Raw genomic sequence first — 15,225 nt, forward strand, 5'->3', positions numbered from 1 at the left:
ATTTTTCATTTAAGTTTATTTATTTATTTTGAGAGAGTGTATGTGTGCACGAGTGGGAGAGGGGCAGAGAGAGAAGGAGAGAGAAAGAATCCCAAGCAAGCTTTGCACTGTCAGTGCAGAGCCCAACGTGGGGCTCAATCCCACAATCTGTGAGATCACGACCTGAGCCAAGATCAAGAGCTTAACCAGCTAAGCCACCCAGGCGTCCCTGTTAGCTAATTTTTAATCGTTCATTCAACACTGAGAGCACTGCCAACTTTTAGTCCAACATGCTGTTCTGTGTAGCAGATGATGCCAGGGGCCCATGTACTATGTACTGTGGCTCTCATTTTGGGGAGCTATCATTTTGGGGAGCATTCCACCTGTTGCACAAAGCACTTTCTATATTCCCCATGTGATCCTTACAATAATCCTATATGTTGGCTATTATTACTCTTACATCACAGGTGAGGAAAATGAGGTATGGAGAGATTAACTGAGGTCAGACACCTCAGGTAAAGGGCGAAGTAGGATTTGAACCCAGCTCCAAAGTCATGCTCTTAACAAGACCCCCCTGCCCTAGAGAAGAAGGGGAGCAGATGCATCATCATAGACTTCCCAGGGCAAGTGTGGCAGGCAGGAAGTCTTCCTGATGGAGGTGCCAGTCTGGAGCTCCGCCTCTGTTTCCTCAGATGCTCTGGGGAATGTTTGGCCTTCCTACCACATGCCTCGTCAGGGCTTCCCTCCCTCTTTTCCCTGCAGCCCCATTTTCTGAGCCCAAGCCTCAGAGCTCCAAGATGACCTGCTGTAACTCAAGCCCCAGGGTGTGGTTCTGTCCTAGATCCTGGGCACCCCAGCCTAGTTAGCAGGGACAGGCTGCCCACACTCATAGACCCGGATGTTGATTTAGAGACTGACTTCTGGAACCACTATTTTGGGTCCCGCTGACAGTGCATTAGCAAGAAATAGCAACAAGGGCTGAGTTGTCAGGCAGAGGGGGGATCCACGGGAATTGGGGGTGGGCAGGCTGGTCTACTGAGCAGGGACTAGCTTTGTCTACTCTGGAGAATTATAGGCCCCACCAACCTGAGAATGAATCGAGAAGTTTTCCATCCCCAGATTGGAGAGGCGCCCTGCCTGGTTGGGCACAGCAGCAGCAGCCCTTCTGCAATCCTCCAGCTGGGATGTATGTTTACTCTTTGGAAAAGGCTCAGAGAGCACCTGAGGTAGCCAACCACCAGCCATTAATGGGACCAAGTGCTGTAGGGAGGAGAGCAGGGAGCTGGCAGGGCAGTTCCTGCCCTTTGAGGCCAGAGCCCAGAGGTCCCACATCCCTGCGGCAACATTCCAACCGCGTTTCATCTTCTCTGAGCCTTGGGTTGTTCAATTTTAAAATGGGGGTGTTAATCCCTATGTCTCAGACAAGGCAGCATAGGTTTGCTCAGTTTATGATTTGCAGGAGGAGGAGCAGGGGCTAAAACACAGCCTGTGCTCAGCTCACTCAGACGGGCACCCTGACCTGGAGCTACGTCTGCTTGGGAGAAAGGGACACCTATTCCTCAACCAAGCCCAGGAGCAATTATGCCTGAAAGGTTGGTTTGCTCCCAAGGGGGCACCTTGCCTGATTTGTACAGAGGAAAAGCACTTGCCATCTGGAAATAGGAAAGATGGCAGAGAAGGGCAAGGACCCCTCTGCCCAGAAGGCAGAGCTGGCCCCAGAGAGTGTTGGTAGGGAGTAAGGAGGCAGGGTCAAGGTGACCAAAGAAGAACAAGATGTGCTGGGAAGAAGGCATCAGGGTGCCCAAGTGGTGAGCATGCGGGCAGAGCTGGGGGAAGCAAAGGTACCCTCTGGAGGCAGGCCTGCTCCTGGGGCTGGCTGGGACCCACTCCCCCTGGTGACCTCCATAGAGAAGACCTGGTGCCAGCGGTGCCAACCTGTAGTTGTGGTCCACGCAAGCACAGAGCTATGCCTGAGGGCAGGGTCATAACCAGGGTGTGGGAGCCATGGGAGCTTTGAGACCATGGGAAGAAGCCTGGTCAGAAACAGCCAGTTGGAAGAGAATGATAAGGCACCAGTAAATTATGATTCAGAGTGACAGGTGATGTCACAGAAGGTGGGTGGGCATTTTGGTGGTTCGAAGAGGAGCACTTCTCTCAGGTTTGGAGGGTCCAGGAGGGTTTCCCAAAAGTAACTGCTAAACTGAGACCTCATAGAGACCCCAGTGAAAGTGGGGGAGGGTGGTACACTCAGGTGGTACAACCTGAAGGATGTTTCAAAGTGCCAGAGGTAAGAGAATGTGGTGCATTCTGGAAACTGCAAGTGGATCTACCATTTCTTAATTACACAGTGTGTATAGAAACAGAATTACAAGAGATAAGGCTAGAGATACAAGAAGGTTCTCAGATAATGAAGCATCTTTATACTTTGTCAAGGTGTTTGTACTTAGGGGGTTGTAAGCAGAGTGGCAATGTGATCAGATTTCCATTTTAGTAAGATTGTGTATGGATATTGGAGGGGCAGGGCTTGAGGCAGAGAGACCAATAGTAGGCTGCTGCAAGGATCCAGTGAGAGGTGAGGGTGGCTTGAACTTGGATCCTCACAACAAAGATGAAGCTAAGTGAGCGGGTCCCAAAGGTATTGAGGAAGTAGAATCAATAGGCTAATTGTAGAAGGGGACATGATACCCATCACTGACTTGAGCAATGGTGGCTGTCAGAACTCTTCACGAAAATGAAGAACTAGGAAGAGTTCAGCTGGTGGGGTGAGGCTGCGGAAAAGCTCAGCTGAGTTTGAAATTCAAGTGCAGCATTCAAATAGAGGTGGGCAGTGGGATACAGAGGTTTGAAGCTCAGGAGAGCAAACCGGGCTGACTCAGAGGAGTCATCAGCCTAGAGATGTGAACTGAGGCTGGGGGTGGGGGCAAAGGGACCCCCCCCCCCAGCAGAGTGAGAACTGTAAGGAAGAGAAGAGGCAGTAGCCAGAACCATGAGAAACCTTGAGGCTTAAGGGTCAGCTGGAAGAGACAAGGGCTAAATAGGAGCAGCCTGAGAGGTGGGAGGAGAGCAGCCCGTGACACTTTGCTCCAGTTGAGGAACCTGGGGCTTTTCGTATTGTGCTATTAGGGCACAAAACGAAGAATCTTGGAACTAAATGTTTTGCTGCTTCATAAAACCATCCTTCACCCAGGACTCTTGGGCTGTCTCTTCCCTAGACCCTCTTCTCTCAGTTGGTGCTTGTTTTAGTCTGTCCTTTTGAAAGTACGCATAAGTGAAAAGATTCAAAAGATGTTATTTGTACAGCAAGTTTTGATGATCGCTTTTTGATGGGGTGGGCATGGAGGAGGATGGTGACGGACTGAACCTTGGTCTTTATTCAGACAACCTCGCTCTTGGGTGATGATATGAGGAGGACAAGATGAGGAAAAGGCCAGCTAATTCTCAGCGCTCGTACTCCCACTCCTCCCTTTTGTACCCAAGGCAGATACTACTAATTGATCCTCATGTGCCCTCTTTCTTCACGAAGACTCAACATGGACTCAGACTCTCTCTGTAGGCTGCCAACATGCTGACTCAGAGCTGGCAAGCCTTCTGGGCTCTCGTGGCCATCCTGAAAGTAAGCCACCACCCCCACAAACCACCAGAAGATCTCCTGTCTTTATTATGATGAACATTTTATTATAGAGACAGACTGAACTCTCTTTTGTATAAAGAATCTTTGGATTGGGTCAGGGAAATCCACCTGCTAAAGGTCACCACTCAATTCTCCCTGCTTCTGCCTCAGCTAAGCCCCCACTTGCTATTTATACCTCAAGGTCACTGGAAACAGCAGAGGCTGCTGTCCCCAGGGCCAGGCTGGTTGGGTTGGGCCATGCTGGCCAGAAGGTCAGGGCTTCTGGCTGCTCACCAAGTCAGAGCCGCCCCGTCTCCCGCCCCAGTCGGTTGTCCAGAACCTGGAGCTGCTGGAGGAAGCCCGAGTTGGGGCAGATATCACGGTGGGCCTGCACCGTCTGGATGGCCTCCACCAGCGTCATGTTCTCGCAGATCATGAGGAAGGCCAGGACAACTGTAGCAGAGCGGCTCACCCCCATAGCACAGTGTACCAGCACACGGCCTGTTGGAAAGACCCAACCTAGCGTTAGCTACCTGCCCTCACACTGACCACCCACCCCAGCGGGAATTGGAGATGCTTCTGGCCATCCTTCAGCCCACCTATCACAGCACCCTGGAATACTGACAATGTTCTTACAGTCAGATGGGGCAGCTGAGGCCCAGAGAGGGAAAGGGACTGGCTTAAGGTCACGGAGCAAGTTAGTGGCCCAGCTAAGGTTAACAGCTGGGATTCCCTTCTCCAGGTCCAAGGTGCTTCTTCTGGCATCCTTTCCAACTCTGCCATCCTGTTGTAAAGGGTGGGAGAGGGGACAGTATTCCTGGAGTCCCCTGGATTTGTGGTTGATTAGAGGGAGTGTCCCTTACCCCCTTAGTTCTGCCCTCTCCTCTATCCCTGCAGCCCTATGCCAAGGCCTCATCTTAGAGGGGTCTGTTTAGCCTTTGCTAGGTTGTGTACCTTCTGCCCAACGCCAGACCTCTTACTGAGGGATGGTTACCCTGAACCACATCAGACCTTAGCTATGTCTGTGATTGTTGGTCCCCTGAAGGGGACACTCACTAAATGGTAGTAGCTATTTGCTCCATGGGGTGGGAGGGTTGTTGAAGATGTTTGTAGCTCTGGACACCCCACCCACCAGTGCTACTGGGAAAAGTGCCCCAGATCCCATCCCCTCACCACCATCCCTACCCCCACCTCCACCCCAGTGTCTTCCCCAGCAGTTCACCTTTAGGAACACTGAGGGCAGTCCGGATGTATCGAGCAACAGGCAGAAAGTAGACACTGAGGTCGAAGAAGGGGTTGTCATCAGCCTCAATGCCATAGTACTCCAAGGGCATTCCGCGGTAAAACTTGGCACCTGTGTCCACTTGAAACTTGCCCGCAGCAACATTCACGACATGGGTGATGCCCAGCTGGGTCAGCTTGTTCTTGTCCCGGGCTGCATACCTGCAGGGAGGGCATGGGGACGTTGAGAGGTGGGGCAGGTCTCATTGGGTCACCTCTGGCTGGGCTGGAACTTGTCCCCTTCCCTCCTCTGCCACCCCTCCTCCAAGTGTGAGACTAGAAACAGTGAACAGGCCCAGATGATCAAGACTCTGTTTCATGCAGCCCAACTTTTCTAGAGGGCAGTTTGGCCACATGCATCAGAAGCCTTAAAAATATGCATAATATATTGGGGCACCTGGGTTCCTCAGTCGGTTGGGCGGCTGACTACAGCTCAGGTCATGATCTCATGGTCTGTGAGTTTGAGCTCTGCATCGGGCTCTGTCCTGAGCACTCAGAGTCTGGAGCCTGCTTCCGATTCTGTGTCTCCCTCTCTCTCTGCCCCTTCCCTGCTTGCTCTCAGTCTCTCTCTCTCTCTCTCTCAAAAATAATAAACAAAAAAAAATTAAAAAATATATGCATAATATATACATCCTTTGCCTCAGCAAGTCCCCTTCTAGGAACTTGAAAAAAACCCAAAATGTGCCCACAGACATATATAAATTGGACCTAATGATATTCAAGATAGTGAAAAATTGGAAAAAATCACTATCTTGTAATAGGAGACTGAGTATGGTATATCTAAATGAAATATTATGCAACCACTAAAATGTTGTAGATTGTTGCAGGTAAACAAGGAAAGGTGTTTGTGCTATATTGAGCATCTGTGAAAAATGCAGGTTACATTGGGGCACCTGGATGGCTCAGTCAGTTAAGCGTCTGACTCTTGGTTTCAGCTCAGGTCATGATCTCACAGTTTTGTGAGTTCTGGCCCCACATTGGGCTCTTCCCTGGCAGCTCAGAGCTTGCTTAGGATTCTCTCTCTCCCTGTGTCTCTGCTCTTCCCTCACTAGCACTGTCTGTGTCTTTCTCAAATAAATAAATAAACTTAAAAAGAATGCAGGGTACAGAACTTTGTTTAAAAATGTTTTCAAAGGATGTGTGGTTCCATTCAAAAAGCTTTAAAAAAAATCTTTCTACATAAAGGAGATTACAAAATGGGACTAGAAAGAGGTATCATTTCTGTAAAAAAAAAAAATGTGACAAAGCGTTTATGTCTGTATATTTTTATTTTTAACGTTTATTTATTTTTGAGAGAGAGAGAGAGACAGAGCACAAGCGGAGGAGGGGCAGAGAGAGGGGGACACAGAATCTGAAGCAGGCTCCAGGCTCTGAGCGCTCAGCACAGAGCCCGATGCGGGGCTTGAAATCACAGACTGCGAGATCATGACCTGAGCAAGTAGGATGCTTAACCAACTGAGCCACCTACATGCCCCATGTGTGTGTATTTTTAAAAAGTCAACAAGGATTTTATAACTGGTTATCTGGTGTGGGGAAAGCATACTTGCCATATTATTTATAAGATATTGAACCATATTTTCTAAATATTAAGGAAAATGTCTGAAATCCACGTATATTCATCCATATATTCCAAATTTTAGGAAAACTTTTGGGGAAATGACTCACAATTCTACTTTCTTTATACATATACACCCTATAGAAACTTGGTGTGTGTATTCCCAGGAACCATGTACTAGACTGTTCCTAGGATCACTGTTCATAATAGCCAAAAAGTGAAAACAACTCAAATGCCCACGTACAATAGAATGGATGAACTATGGGATAGTCATACAAACAAATAGTATGCAGCAATGAAAAATGACTGAGCTTCAGCTGCATATAATGCAAGTGAATTTTACAACACCGAGCAAAGGATGCCAGGCACAAAGAATCCACAATAGGATTCCATTCATATGACTTTAAAAGACAAGCAAAACTAACTACATTGTCAGGTATATAGGTGTTAAAACCATAAAGAAAAGCAAGGAAATAATTATTTCAATACTTAGTAGTTATCTACAAGGAAAGGGATTATGATGACTGGGACTTCTAGGGCATAAGTAATCTCCTATTTCTTGTCCTGGATGGCTAAATGGTTCATATGTGCTCTATACACTTCTCTTTTTTTCTTTTTTCTTTTCTTTTTTTCTTTTTCTTTTCTTTCTCTCTCTCTCTCTTTTTTTAATTTTAGAGGGGGAGAGAGAGAGTGCATGTGTGTGAGTGGGGGAGGGGGCAGAAGGAGAGAGAGAGCAGAGACAGATATAGGGCTTGATCCCAAGACTCTGAGATCGTGATCTGAGCTGAAATCAAGAGTCGGACACTCAACTGAATGAGCCCCTCTATGCACTTTTCTTATGTGTATTCTGTTTCCACAGCTAAAATTAATAGTAATACAGAAGGAAAGGAACATGTGGAAAGAAATGGTGGGAGGCAAAGAGGGTGCCACCTCTGCCCCTGGAGGACTCTGGGAGAGGCTCTCCTTCTGTCCCCTCTACCTCCCACCGTGGGTAGTACTTACGCATCTCCTAGGAAGAGGTTGGGCCAGACCTCATTGATGTGGCTCAGCATGGCAGCCCGACGGACCCACAGCAAGCGCTGTAGGGAGGCCAGTGTGGGTGGCTGGTAGGGGGACACCCGGACTGCCCCATGGATCTTGGGCCTCCGGAGGTCCTGCTTCTGCAGCGAGTTCATTCTGAAACACAGTGGACACTGTGGTGGTTGGGGGCAGGATCCCTACCTGTGGGTCAAGCTGATGGAAAGGCCCAGGCATGGTGCAGTGCCCAGGTGCCACTGGGATGCTGCAAAAAGGGCCTCAGTTATTTTGGATGAGGTTATTAACCAGCTCAGGTGGGGCTGAGGCCTAGACCCTTTCCCCAGGGAACAAGGGAATCAATCCCTTGTCACCCCTGTGAAGCTGAGAAGCTCTCTCCTGCACTTTCCAGAGGTCCCTGATGGTGGAAGCTTTGGCTTCCGAGACAAGGCCCTCGGAGTTCCCTGTTTGTAGCAACTAGTCAGTGAAGACCCTGTCCCTTAAGTCACAGGTATTTGGGACTTTATAGGACTTCAGATGACTATGGCTCTCAGAGGGCACCTACGGAGGCCCCCACATCCTGGCAGCTCATCTCAAGCTCCCTCCTCTGCTACTTCCCCAGGTCCCCATTCCCTCCCAGTTTCAGGTGCTTGAAGGGCAGAGCCCATCTCAGGAATAAGGGGGCCTGGGCCATGAACTGACATTTGTTGGTATTTCTGTGCTAAGTAAACTGATGCTTTTATAGGCCTGAGGCCTCACTTGGGGTAGTTCCCTATTTTACATAGGAGGAAGCTGAAGGTCAGAGAGAATTTTTAAGTGATGCCCAAAGCCATATGGGTGATAAGTAGCAAGGTTGGGTTTTCCATCCAGTTGTGTTCCTTCAGTTCTGTCTCTAAGCCTTCCACTTGCCATCATTGGGGACTCCAGAGAATGGTCACTACTAATCCGTCTGTCTCTACATGAGAGCCTAGTGTTGGGGTCACACATCTGCCTATAGGCCCTGGGATTTTCCTCCTTACCCCCATGACTCAGGCCAGTGCTGAAGATCAGGCCTCACCCAGGGAGGGTGAGTTGTGTCAGGAGTCATCTGGCTGAGTGTGTCCGGGACCCTGCAGAGCTGGGTTATCTGTGGCACCAGAACCTGGGTCTGGTGCTGTGCTGGGAAGGAGTGCCTATCTTGGCTACTTGTCCCTGGCCCCCTCAACCAGTAACTAGGGAAGGTACAAACTGGGAAGAACATCTTTTCTCTTTGGTAGGCAGTTCCAGGACCAGGAAGAGAAATGGGCACCCAGGAGGCCACTGGCTTGGCCAAGCTCACCCAGCGGGTAGCCAGTGGGCAGGGTGGAAGTGAAGACCCAGCTTTCCCCTTCATCCCCCACTGTGACCTCTCAGGGCAGGCTGAATGGCCTGCCACCTACCTAGGGCATGGTCTGGGGCCAGGAATGGGGAAGTGGGTACAGGGACAGGACTCAGCACATGAGCGGAACTGGGCTGGGGCAGGTTCCGCCCAGAACACAAACGCTGTGAAGCGGCTAGAATTCCAGGTCCTTCCCTTGGAGCCTGTGGGGGTGGGGTCTGAGAGCAGATCTAGGCTGCTGTAGACTGAAGCACAGTCCTTTCAAACCCTCTCTGCTTGGCATCTCTTTGGGATGAAAGGCTTTTGGCCCTGAGCTTCCCATGTCCAATGGAAGCTACCTGAAGTGCTGGAAAGAGAACTTTGGAGGGAGGGAGGACAGCATGGCCATAACTCATTTGGTGGCCTCCAGCAAGTCTTTGCTCCTGTCTGGCCGATGGTCTGTCTTATGTTTAAAATCCTGGCCTTGCCTGACTTTAGGATTCCCTGGGGGTGTGACCTGAGAATGAGAGCAGTGGCTGGGTTTGCGGTAGCTACAGGGTAGGGAGTGGCATAGTGTGTTGGGGTGGAGAAAGCCCCAGGCCCCAGGGTTGTCCAACAGCCACACTGGTCTACCGCCAGCAGCTGGAGCTGCAGGAGATGGAGCTCTGGGAAGCCTGGCAGACCCACACTGGCCTCTGAGCTTGGCGTGGGGTACTTCCGCCACCCTGTGGCCATTGGGTGCATCGCAGTCCAGCTGTGCCAGGGAGCAGGCAGCCAGGCTCTGGCTGACACAGAGCTGGTCCCAAGGGGGCTCCTGGGAAGAGGAGGAACCAGCAGAGGGATCAGGAATTGGGGGCTGTTAGGCCACAGCCCATGTTTCAATCTCCTAGGGGCCTTAGACCCAAGTCTGGAGAATGGGGGCCTTTTCCTTGGACTTTGGGGTACTCCTTGTCTGGTCCCACCTAGGTTCTCATACCTGATGCTCACAGATGTACCCCACATTTGTCCACTCTATCCTACTGGGGGTCCAGCCCCCTGCACAAGAACTCATCCTTCAAGCTCCAGGCACATCCAAGGAAGGGAAGTCAGTGGCTACAGCAGCTCCTCTGGTTTCTGCTGCCCCCGGACCTGGACTGACTCCTCCTCCCACATCTCCTTGGCCACCACAGAGTGAAGCATGCGCCCAACATTTAGTAGGGACAGGTCAGGCCTGGCTCTTCTCCTCATTCACTCTGGCCCTCATTCTGCCTCCTTCTTGTGTCTTCTCCCTAAGCTGAATACCTGCCTCTGTGGGCAGTGGTTTCTCTGCTCTTGTGCTGCCGCTGTTGACAAGTTTAGGTATTTGTTTTCTGTCTTTGTGTGTGTCCCTCCTCCTGTCTATGCTGCTCTCCCCAGCCTCTCGTAGGAGCTCATGCTCCTCCACAGCCCCCGACACACCACTCTGCCTGCTGGCAGGCCAAGGCACAGGCCTCCTCGGGGCGGGGGGCAGCTCTTGCCATCCACCTCCTCAGCTGAAGCTCCAGACGTCCCCCTGGCCTTCCCTCCTCCCCAGGCTCTCTGCTTCCCCCTCCTCCTCCCCAAGCAGACCAGATGGGACTGTGGCCACAGGAGAGTTGAGGCCAGAGATCTCAGGGCAAGACGAATGAGGAGTCTGGTAAAGGAAGCCTCGGGGAGGGTGGCAGGCGGGCAGCCAGCATGAGCTGCCAGTGGGGCTCTGCACTCAGCACGCAGGCCCTGGAGGAGGACAGATCTGGGCAGTTCTCAGGTCAGGTGTTTGTATGGTCTTCTTCGAGCCAGTTTTTTCATGGGGCTGCTGTGAGAATTTCATGAAATACTAAATGTAAGGCACCTCCCACAGGGTCTGCCTTATGGTAGATGCCTCCAGAATGGTGCATCTTACTATTATTATCATTACTACTATTATTACTCTTACCCTTTCAAGCCTCAGCCATATCCTGGGTAGAGGGTAACCTCCCCCAGGACAGTGAGGCTTAGTCTCTGTTTCTTTGTGTCTCTTAAGGTTTTTTTTCTCTGTCCAGCAATAATTGTTATTATATTTACCACCTACTAAGGATGGACTGTGTACCAGACAGAGCTAAATGCTTACATTTTCTCATTGGATCATCACGGTACCCTTATAAAGCAGATAACGTTATCATCCCCATTTTACAGATGAGGAAACTGAGGCTCAGAGAGATTAAGCGATGTGTTCGAGGTCACGCGGCCAGTAAGCATGGGATCCAGGATTCGAGCCCACATCTTTCTGACTATTCTGCTCTTGTCTGTGCCTGTATCTCTAGCCCACTCTGTCCTCCAATCTAACCCAGTCCCTCCACAACACACATAGACACAGGTGCCCTGACCCTCATGACTCAGCATGCTCTGTGGCCCCCCTGAAATAGGGGCACTCACCCACCTGTGGGGATATCTGGCCCAGGCTGTGGTCTTCTCTGACGGCCACTTTGTGCTGCCGGCTTCCAGCTGCCTGTCTCCGCACACTTGATGCTGTTTCTATTTTTTGATTTGAGTTTAATTATAAAGCATGATGTGCTGCTCCCCTCTTCTGGCCTCCCCCTGACACTCCCAACTCACCCACTGGGTCCCTGGCATGGTCAGTGCCAAGCCCAGCCAGGCATCTGGCCTTGCTGGGAGTGGAGGCAGCTCGCAGGGGTCTGCTATGGTGTGTATGCATATGTGGAGCAGGGAGAAAGAAGATCCAATAAGCCATTTTAAAAGCTCCCTTGGCCTTCGAGGGTGGTATGAAGGATGGAAAGAAGGTTAGAGCTAGAAGGATCTTCCATGGAGGAGGACAGAAAAGAGACTAGCCAAAACCAGACACAAACTGGCAGTGATGTCAACATCAGAACTCAGGTCCAGGGGTGCTTAGTTGGGAGCTGAGGATTATAGGACTGGCCCAGGATTAAGATCTAGAAGACCCAGGCTGAGGGAAGTGTGGGTACACTTAACAAAGCTGTAAGTGGGGTTCAGAGCAGGCCTTTAGACCTGCGCTGGCCTGCCATCAGAGGCTGTGTGTCCAGAAGCCACTCTGCCCTCTGCCAGGCTCCTCTTTCCTCCAGAAAGTATTCCTAACCCAGGTCTCACTGTCCCTTGAGGTCAGCAAGATGGTGTTTTAGGTCCTTCCAAGGCCACTGTGGTCAGTTAAGGACCTTGGATTTAGGCCTGTTAAGAGTCCTTCCTGCTCTCCAGATACCCTTCTCATATATACTTCAGGATTCCTCCACACACACTCCCAGATGACAGACACACACAGAGACATATGCACACCTGCTGCCACACCTACAGGGTGACTCTGAAGTCCGAACTCCAGGGAGCTAGGGCTCAGCCCCTGCTGGGGTCCCTTGAGCCCTGGGGAGAGCTGGTGGAGGCAGCTATGGCTAAGGGCAATCATGAACACTTAGAGTCCCCTCCCACTCTCCTCCCATCCTCCCACCCCAGGAAACTTGGAGCCCCTGCCTAAGGAGCCTCAGGATTGGCTGAGAAGGCAGACCATTCCCACCTGCAGGGACTGAAGACAGTGGCTGGCAGGGAGTGCAGGCAGCGGGAGGAAGCAGATGGAGTAGCAGGCTCTAGGGCGGACTCCACACTGGGTTCTTACCATCTTCTTGGAATCCACCTGGGCCAGAGCCTCCAGCAGCACCAACAGGACCAGTGCCAGGGCAGCAAAGTGGCACAGCCCTGCGGCAGGGAGTAATGACGAGCTCTGGGGAAGAGATGAGCTCCATGTTATAGGCAGGCAACCCAAGTCCCAGAATGTCTGGGACTTGTCAGGGCAGAGGCAAGAACTGCCATCTAAACCTGCCTCTGCCTTGAGTCCTCTATGTAAGGTCAAGTGGGTACAGGTGCTGGGAGAAATAAGGCAGGTCTGGGGCTAGGGCTCATGGAGAGAAATGACCTTTCCCCAAGGCCCCCTCATCTTTCAGAGTCCCTAGGTCTGCTGTGTATGGCCATATAGGCTGCACACTGCACAACTCCTGAGGACTCCAGTAGCACAGGCTGTCTGGTGGGTGGCACCTCAAGGAAGTGTGCAGTGCTGCAGCCCAACTGATTTCCCCCAAGCCGCCTGACGGAGAGATATTGAAGTTGGAGGTCAGGGCATTTAAGGGTTCCAAGCCAAGGAAGTGGGGCAGTTGGGCATAATCAGAGATCTGCTTTCCACCAGTTTCCTGAACCTGTTTAGAGGAGAGAGCAGGATGGGAACGTGCCATTCTTGTCTCCCTCTTGGCTCCGCATACCCACAGAGCTCCGCACAGTGGTTTCCCACCCAGCTCAGCCCTAGGCCTAATCCCAACCACGGCTATAACCCTAATTTTCTTCCATTACACTCACCCCCAAACTCTAAACCTATCTCTCCGTCCTGCTCTGATCCCCATCCCCAAGATGCTCATCCTTCTGAAAGTATCAGGAAGGGGTCAGTGTTGCTACATGGCTCCCTGGCAGTGGTGCCAGTTAACAATTCAGAAACAAGAACAGCTTTTAGTGGGGGGCAGGGCAATTCAGTCCACATCCTGGGAAGCTCTTGGTAGGAGAAAGCTACCACTTTTCCAACTCCCAAGAGAGCCCAGGCCCATCACCCACCCCTAGCTGGCAACCCCTCTGAGCCAGTGGGCACTGAGGCACAGAGCCCAAGTCAGGGTTGAGGAGAGATGAGGGAAGGCACAGCATGGGTAGGAGGCTTAGCTCCCTGGCTGATGGCCCTCAAGGGGGATGTGAATGTGAGGCAAGTGGGCTACTGGGGACAGACAAAACAGACCCAGCCTCAGCATGGTGAGAGAAGAAGGGCAGGTGACACCGCAGCTCCCTCACAATGCTGGTGCCAGCACAGCCACTCCACCACAGGAAGAGATGTCCCTGTGGTCTCCCAGCTGAGCTGGAGGAAAACAGGGCTGATGCCAAAGAAATTGAAGTAGCACCTCGGTGACCGTTTGTGGGCCGGGAGCCTGAGAAGCAGTGTTGCTGTTAGGAGCAGCCAACTCCTTCTACTAGGCAGCTGGGGATACAGGAGGCCCCCATCAGGAGTAGGGAGACCTGGGGGAGGAAGTGTTGAGGATCTGTTCCTCTTCTGTAACTTAAGGACCATCTGTTAATGCTCTGAATGCACTGCACATGGGGCCGCAGGACGGAGGGTAAACGGAAGTAGAAAGGAGCTGGATAGACCTTTAATGTCCTACAGGGGTCCTCAGAACCTGAGAGGGAATGAAGTTAGGGAGGCTGCTTCTGTGGATCTCTGAGACCAGATTGATTGGGGGAGGACAGGTAGGGAGTGGGGTACTGGGTCTGAGGCAAGGAATGGAATGGCATGATGGCAGGAGAACTTTATATCAAGCTGGGCTCAGGTAAGGAGGCCATGGCTGGTGGCAGGAGTACCTGTACTCCTTCTCCATTGTGAGAAGGGTGAGGCAGGGCTGATGTGAAAATTAGCTAAGCCTGGAGTGACAGCTGTAGCCCCATTTTCCCCCCAGAGCTGGAGCTGGGATCTGGACCTGGGAAAGAGGTATGCAGAGGTGTGGGAATGTCCAGACAGCCCACAGGTGTCAGGACCGGCTGTGTTGCTGCCTCAGTGGAGTTCAGGTGAACCCCCACTGGCTTTTGGCCAAGGAAGCAGGGCAGGCCACATCAGAACCAGGTAAGAAGGCCTCACCTCTTCCATTATATGTTTTCCACCTCTTTCCTTCCTAACATTTCCATCCTCTCAGGGGTCTGAAGAACGTGAGTAGGCTGCAGGAGAAAGGCTCCTTCTGGAAGGTTGCCTTAGCCAGGCCCCTTCAACCCTCCCTCTGGCTACACATTAGCCCTGACAACCCACTTCTGAACTGGTCCCATTCCATGTCCCCTGCCAGCCCTCATGGGCCTTCCCTTTCCTGGTTCCCCATCCAGCCCTGACCTGACCTCTCACTTCTTAACTGCACCCAGTCTTGCCCCTCACCCCCTCATTCCCTGCCCAGCCCTCACCTGGCCCCTCAGCTCCGGCCTGCACCCCGCAGCTGCTGGTCCAGCTGGCAGAGCTGGTGGAGGAAGCCTCGGTTGGGGAAGACCCATCGGTGTTGCCTCACGGTGATCACTGCCTCGCGCAGGGACAGCTGCTGGTGTAGCATGAGGTAGGCCAGCACCAGTGTGGCAGAGCGGCTCACCCCTACCACACAGTGCACCAGGACCTTGGCTGAGGAAGACATCCTGGTGAAAGACCCTTTCCCACCAGCTGGCCCACCCAAGGGCAGGGGTAGGGACCCAAGTTCCTTTCCCAAAGTTCTCCTTTCTGCCTTGGGTGTACTATGTAACCCTGGGCAAACCATTCAGCCTTTAGGGTTCCCAGTTTCCTGATCAGTCAAATGGGTATATCAACACCTTTTGCCTCCCCTTGGGATAGGGTCCAAACTCCTCAACACACGGCTTACAAGACCCTCCGTGAGCTGGCCCCTGCTAACCTTACAG

General features: G+C 51.9%; 1 protein-coding gene and 1 long non-coding RNA gene across 5 annotated transcripts; one reads left to right on the forward strand and one right to left on the reverse strand.

Moving 5' to 3' along the window:
- Positions 1-2,108: 2,108 nt before the first annotated feature.
- LOC131492864 (uncharacterized) lies at positions 2,109-3,661 on the forward strand. The gene is made up of 2 exons (XR_009252318.1): positions 2,109-2,266; positions 3,357-3,661. It is a non-coding gene; the product is annotated as an uncharacterized LOC131492864 (long non-coding RNA).
- Positions 3,634-14,947, reverse strand: DUSP13B (dual specificity phosphatase 13B). Of its 4 annotated transcripts, none has more exons than XM_058696761.1 (6): positions 14,746-14,947; positions 12,392-12,496; positions 11,192-11,286; positions 7,428-7,601; positions 4,812-5,032; positions 3,634-4,090 (listed from the first exon to the last, which is right to left on the reverse strand). In XM_058696761.1, the coding sequence occupies exons 1-6, from the start codon at positions 14,830-14,832 to the stop codon at positions 3,888-3,890; spliced, it is 885 nt and encodes a 294-aa protein (XP_058552744.1). In that variant the 5' UTR covers positions 14,833-14,947; the 3' UTR covers positions 3,634-3,887. The 4 variants fall into 4 exon arrangements, with proteins under 4 accessions (XP_058552744.1, XP_058552742.1, XP_058552745.1 ...); XM_058696759.1 differs by having other exon boundaries at positions 12,293-12,496; XM_058696762.1 differs by lacking the exons at positions 11,192-11,286; positions 12,392-12,496; positions 14,746-14,947 and adding an exon at positions 8,858-8,957.
- Positions 14,948-15,225: the final 278 nt, after the last annotated feature.

The sequence above is a fragment of the Neofelis nebulosa genome, chromosome 13 (assembly GCF_028018385.1).
Source record: "Neofelis nebulosa isolate mNeoNeb1 chromosome 13, mNeoNeb1.pri, whole genome shotgun sequence".
Taxonomy (NCBI): domain Eukaryota; kingdom Metazoa; phylum Chordata; class Mammalia; order Carnivora; family Felidae; genus Neofelis; species Neofelis nebulosa.

Excerpts from the sequence above, each read along its gene's own strand:
- DUSP13B (XM_058696759.1), bottom strand. The coding sequence starts at position 14,832 with ATGGGTCTTCCCCAACCGAGGCTTCCTCCACCAGCTCTGCCAGCTGGA. Across the intron at positions 12,497-14,745 it reads GGCCGGAGCTGAGGGGCCAG|AGCTCGTCATTACTCCCTGC; the intron begins GTGAGGGCTGGG and ends TCTCTTCCCCAG. Across the intron at positions 11,287-12,292 it reads ACTGTCTTCAGTCCCTGCAG|AAACAGCATCAAGTGTGCGG; the intron begins GTGGGAATGGTC and ends ATCAAAAAATAG.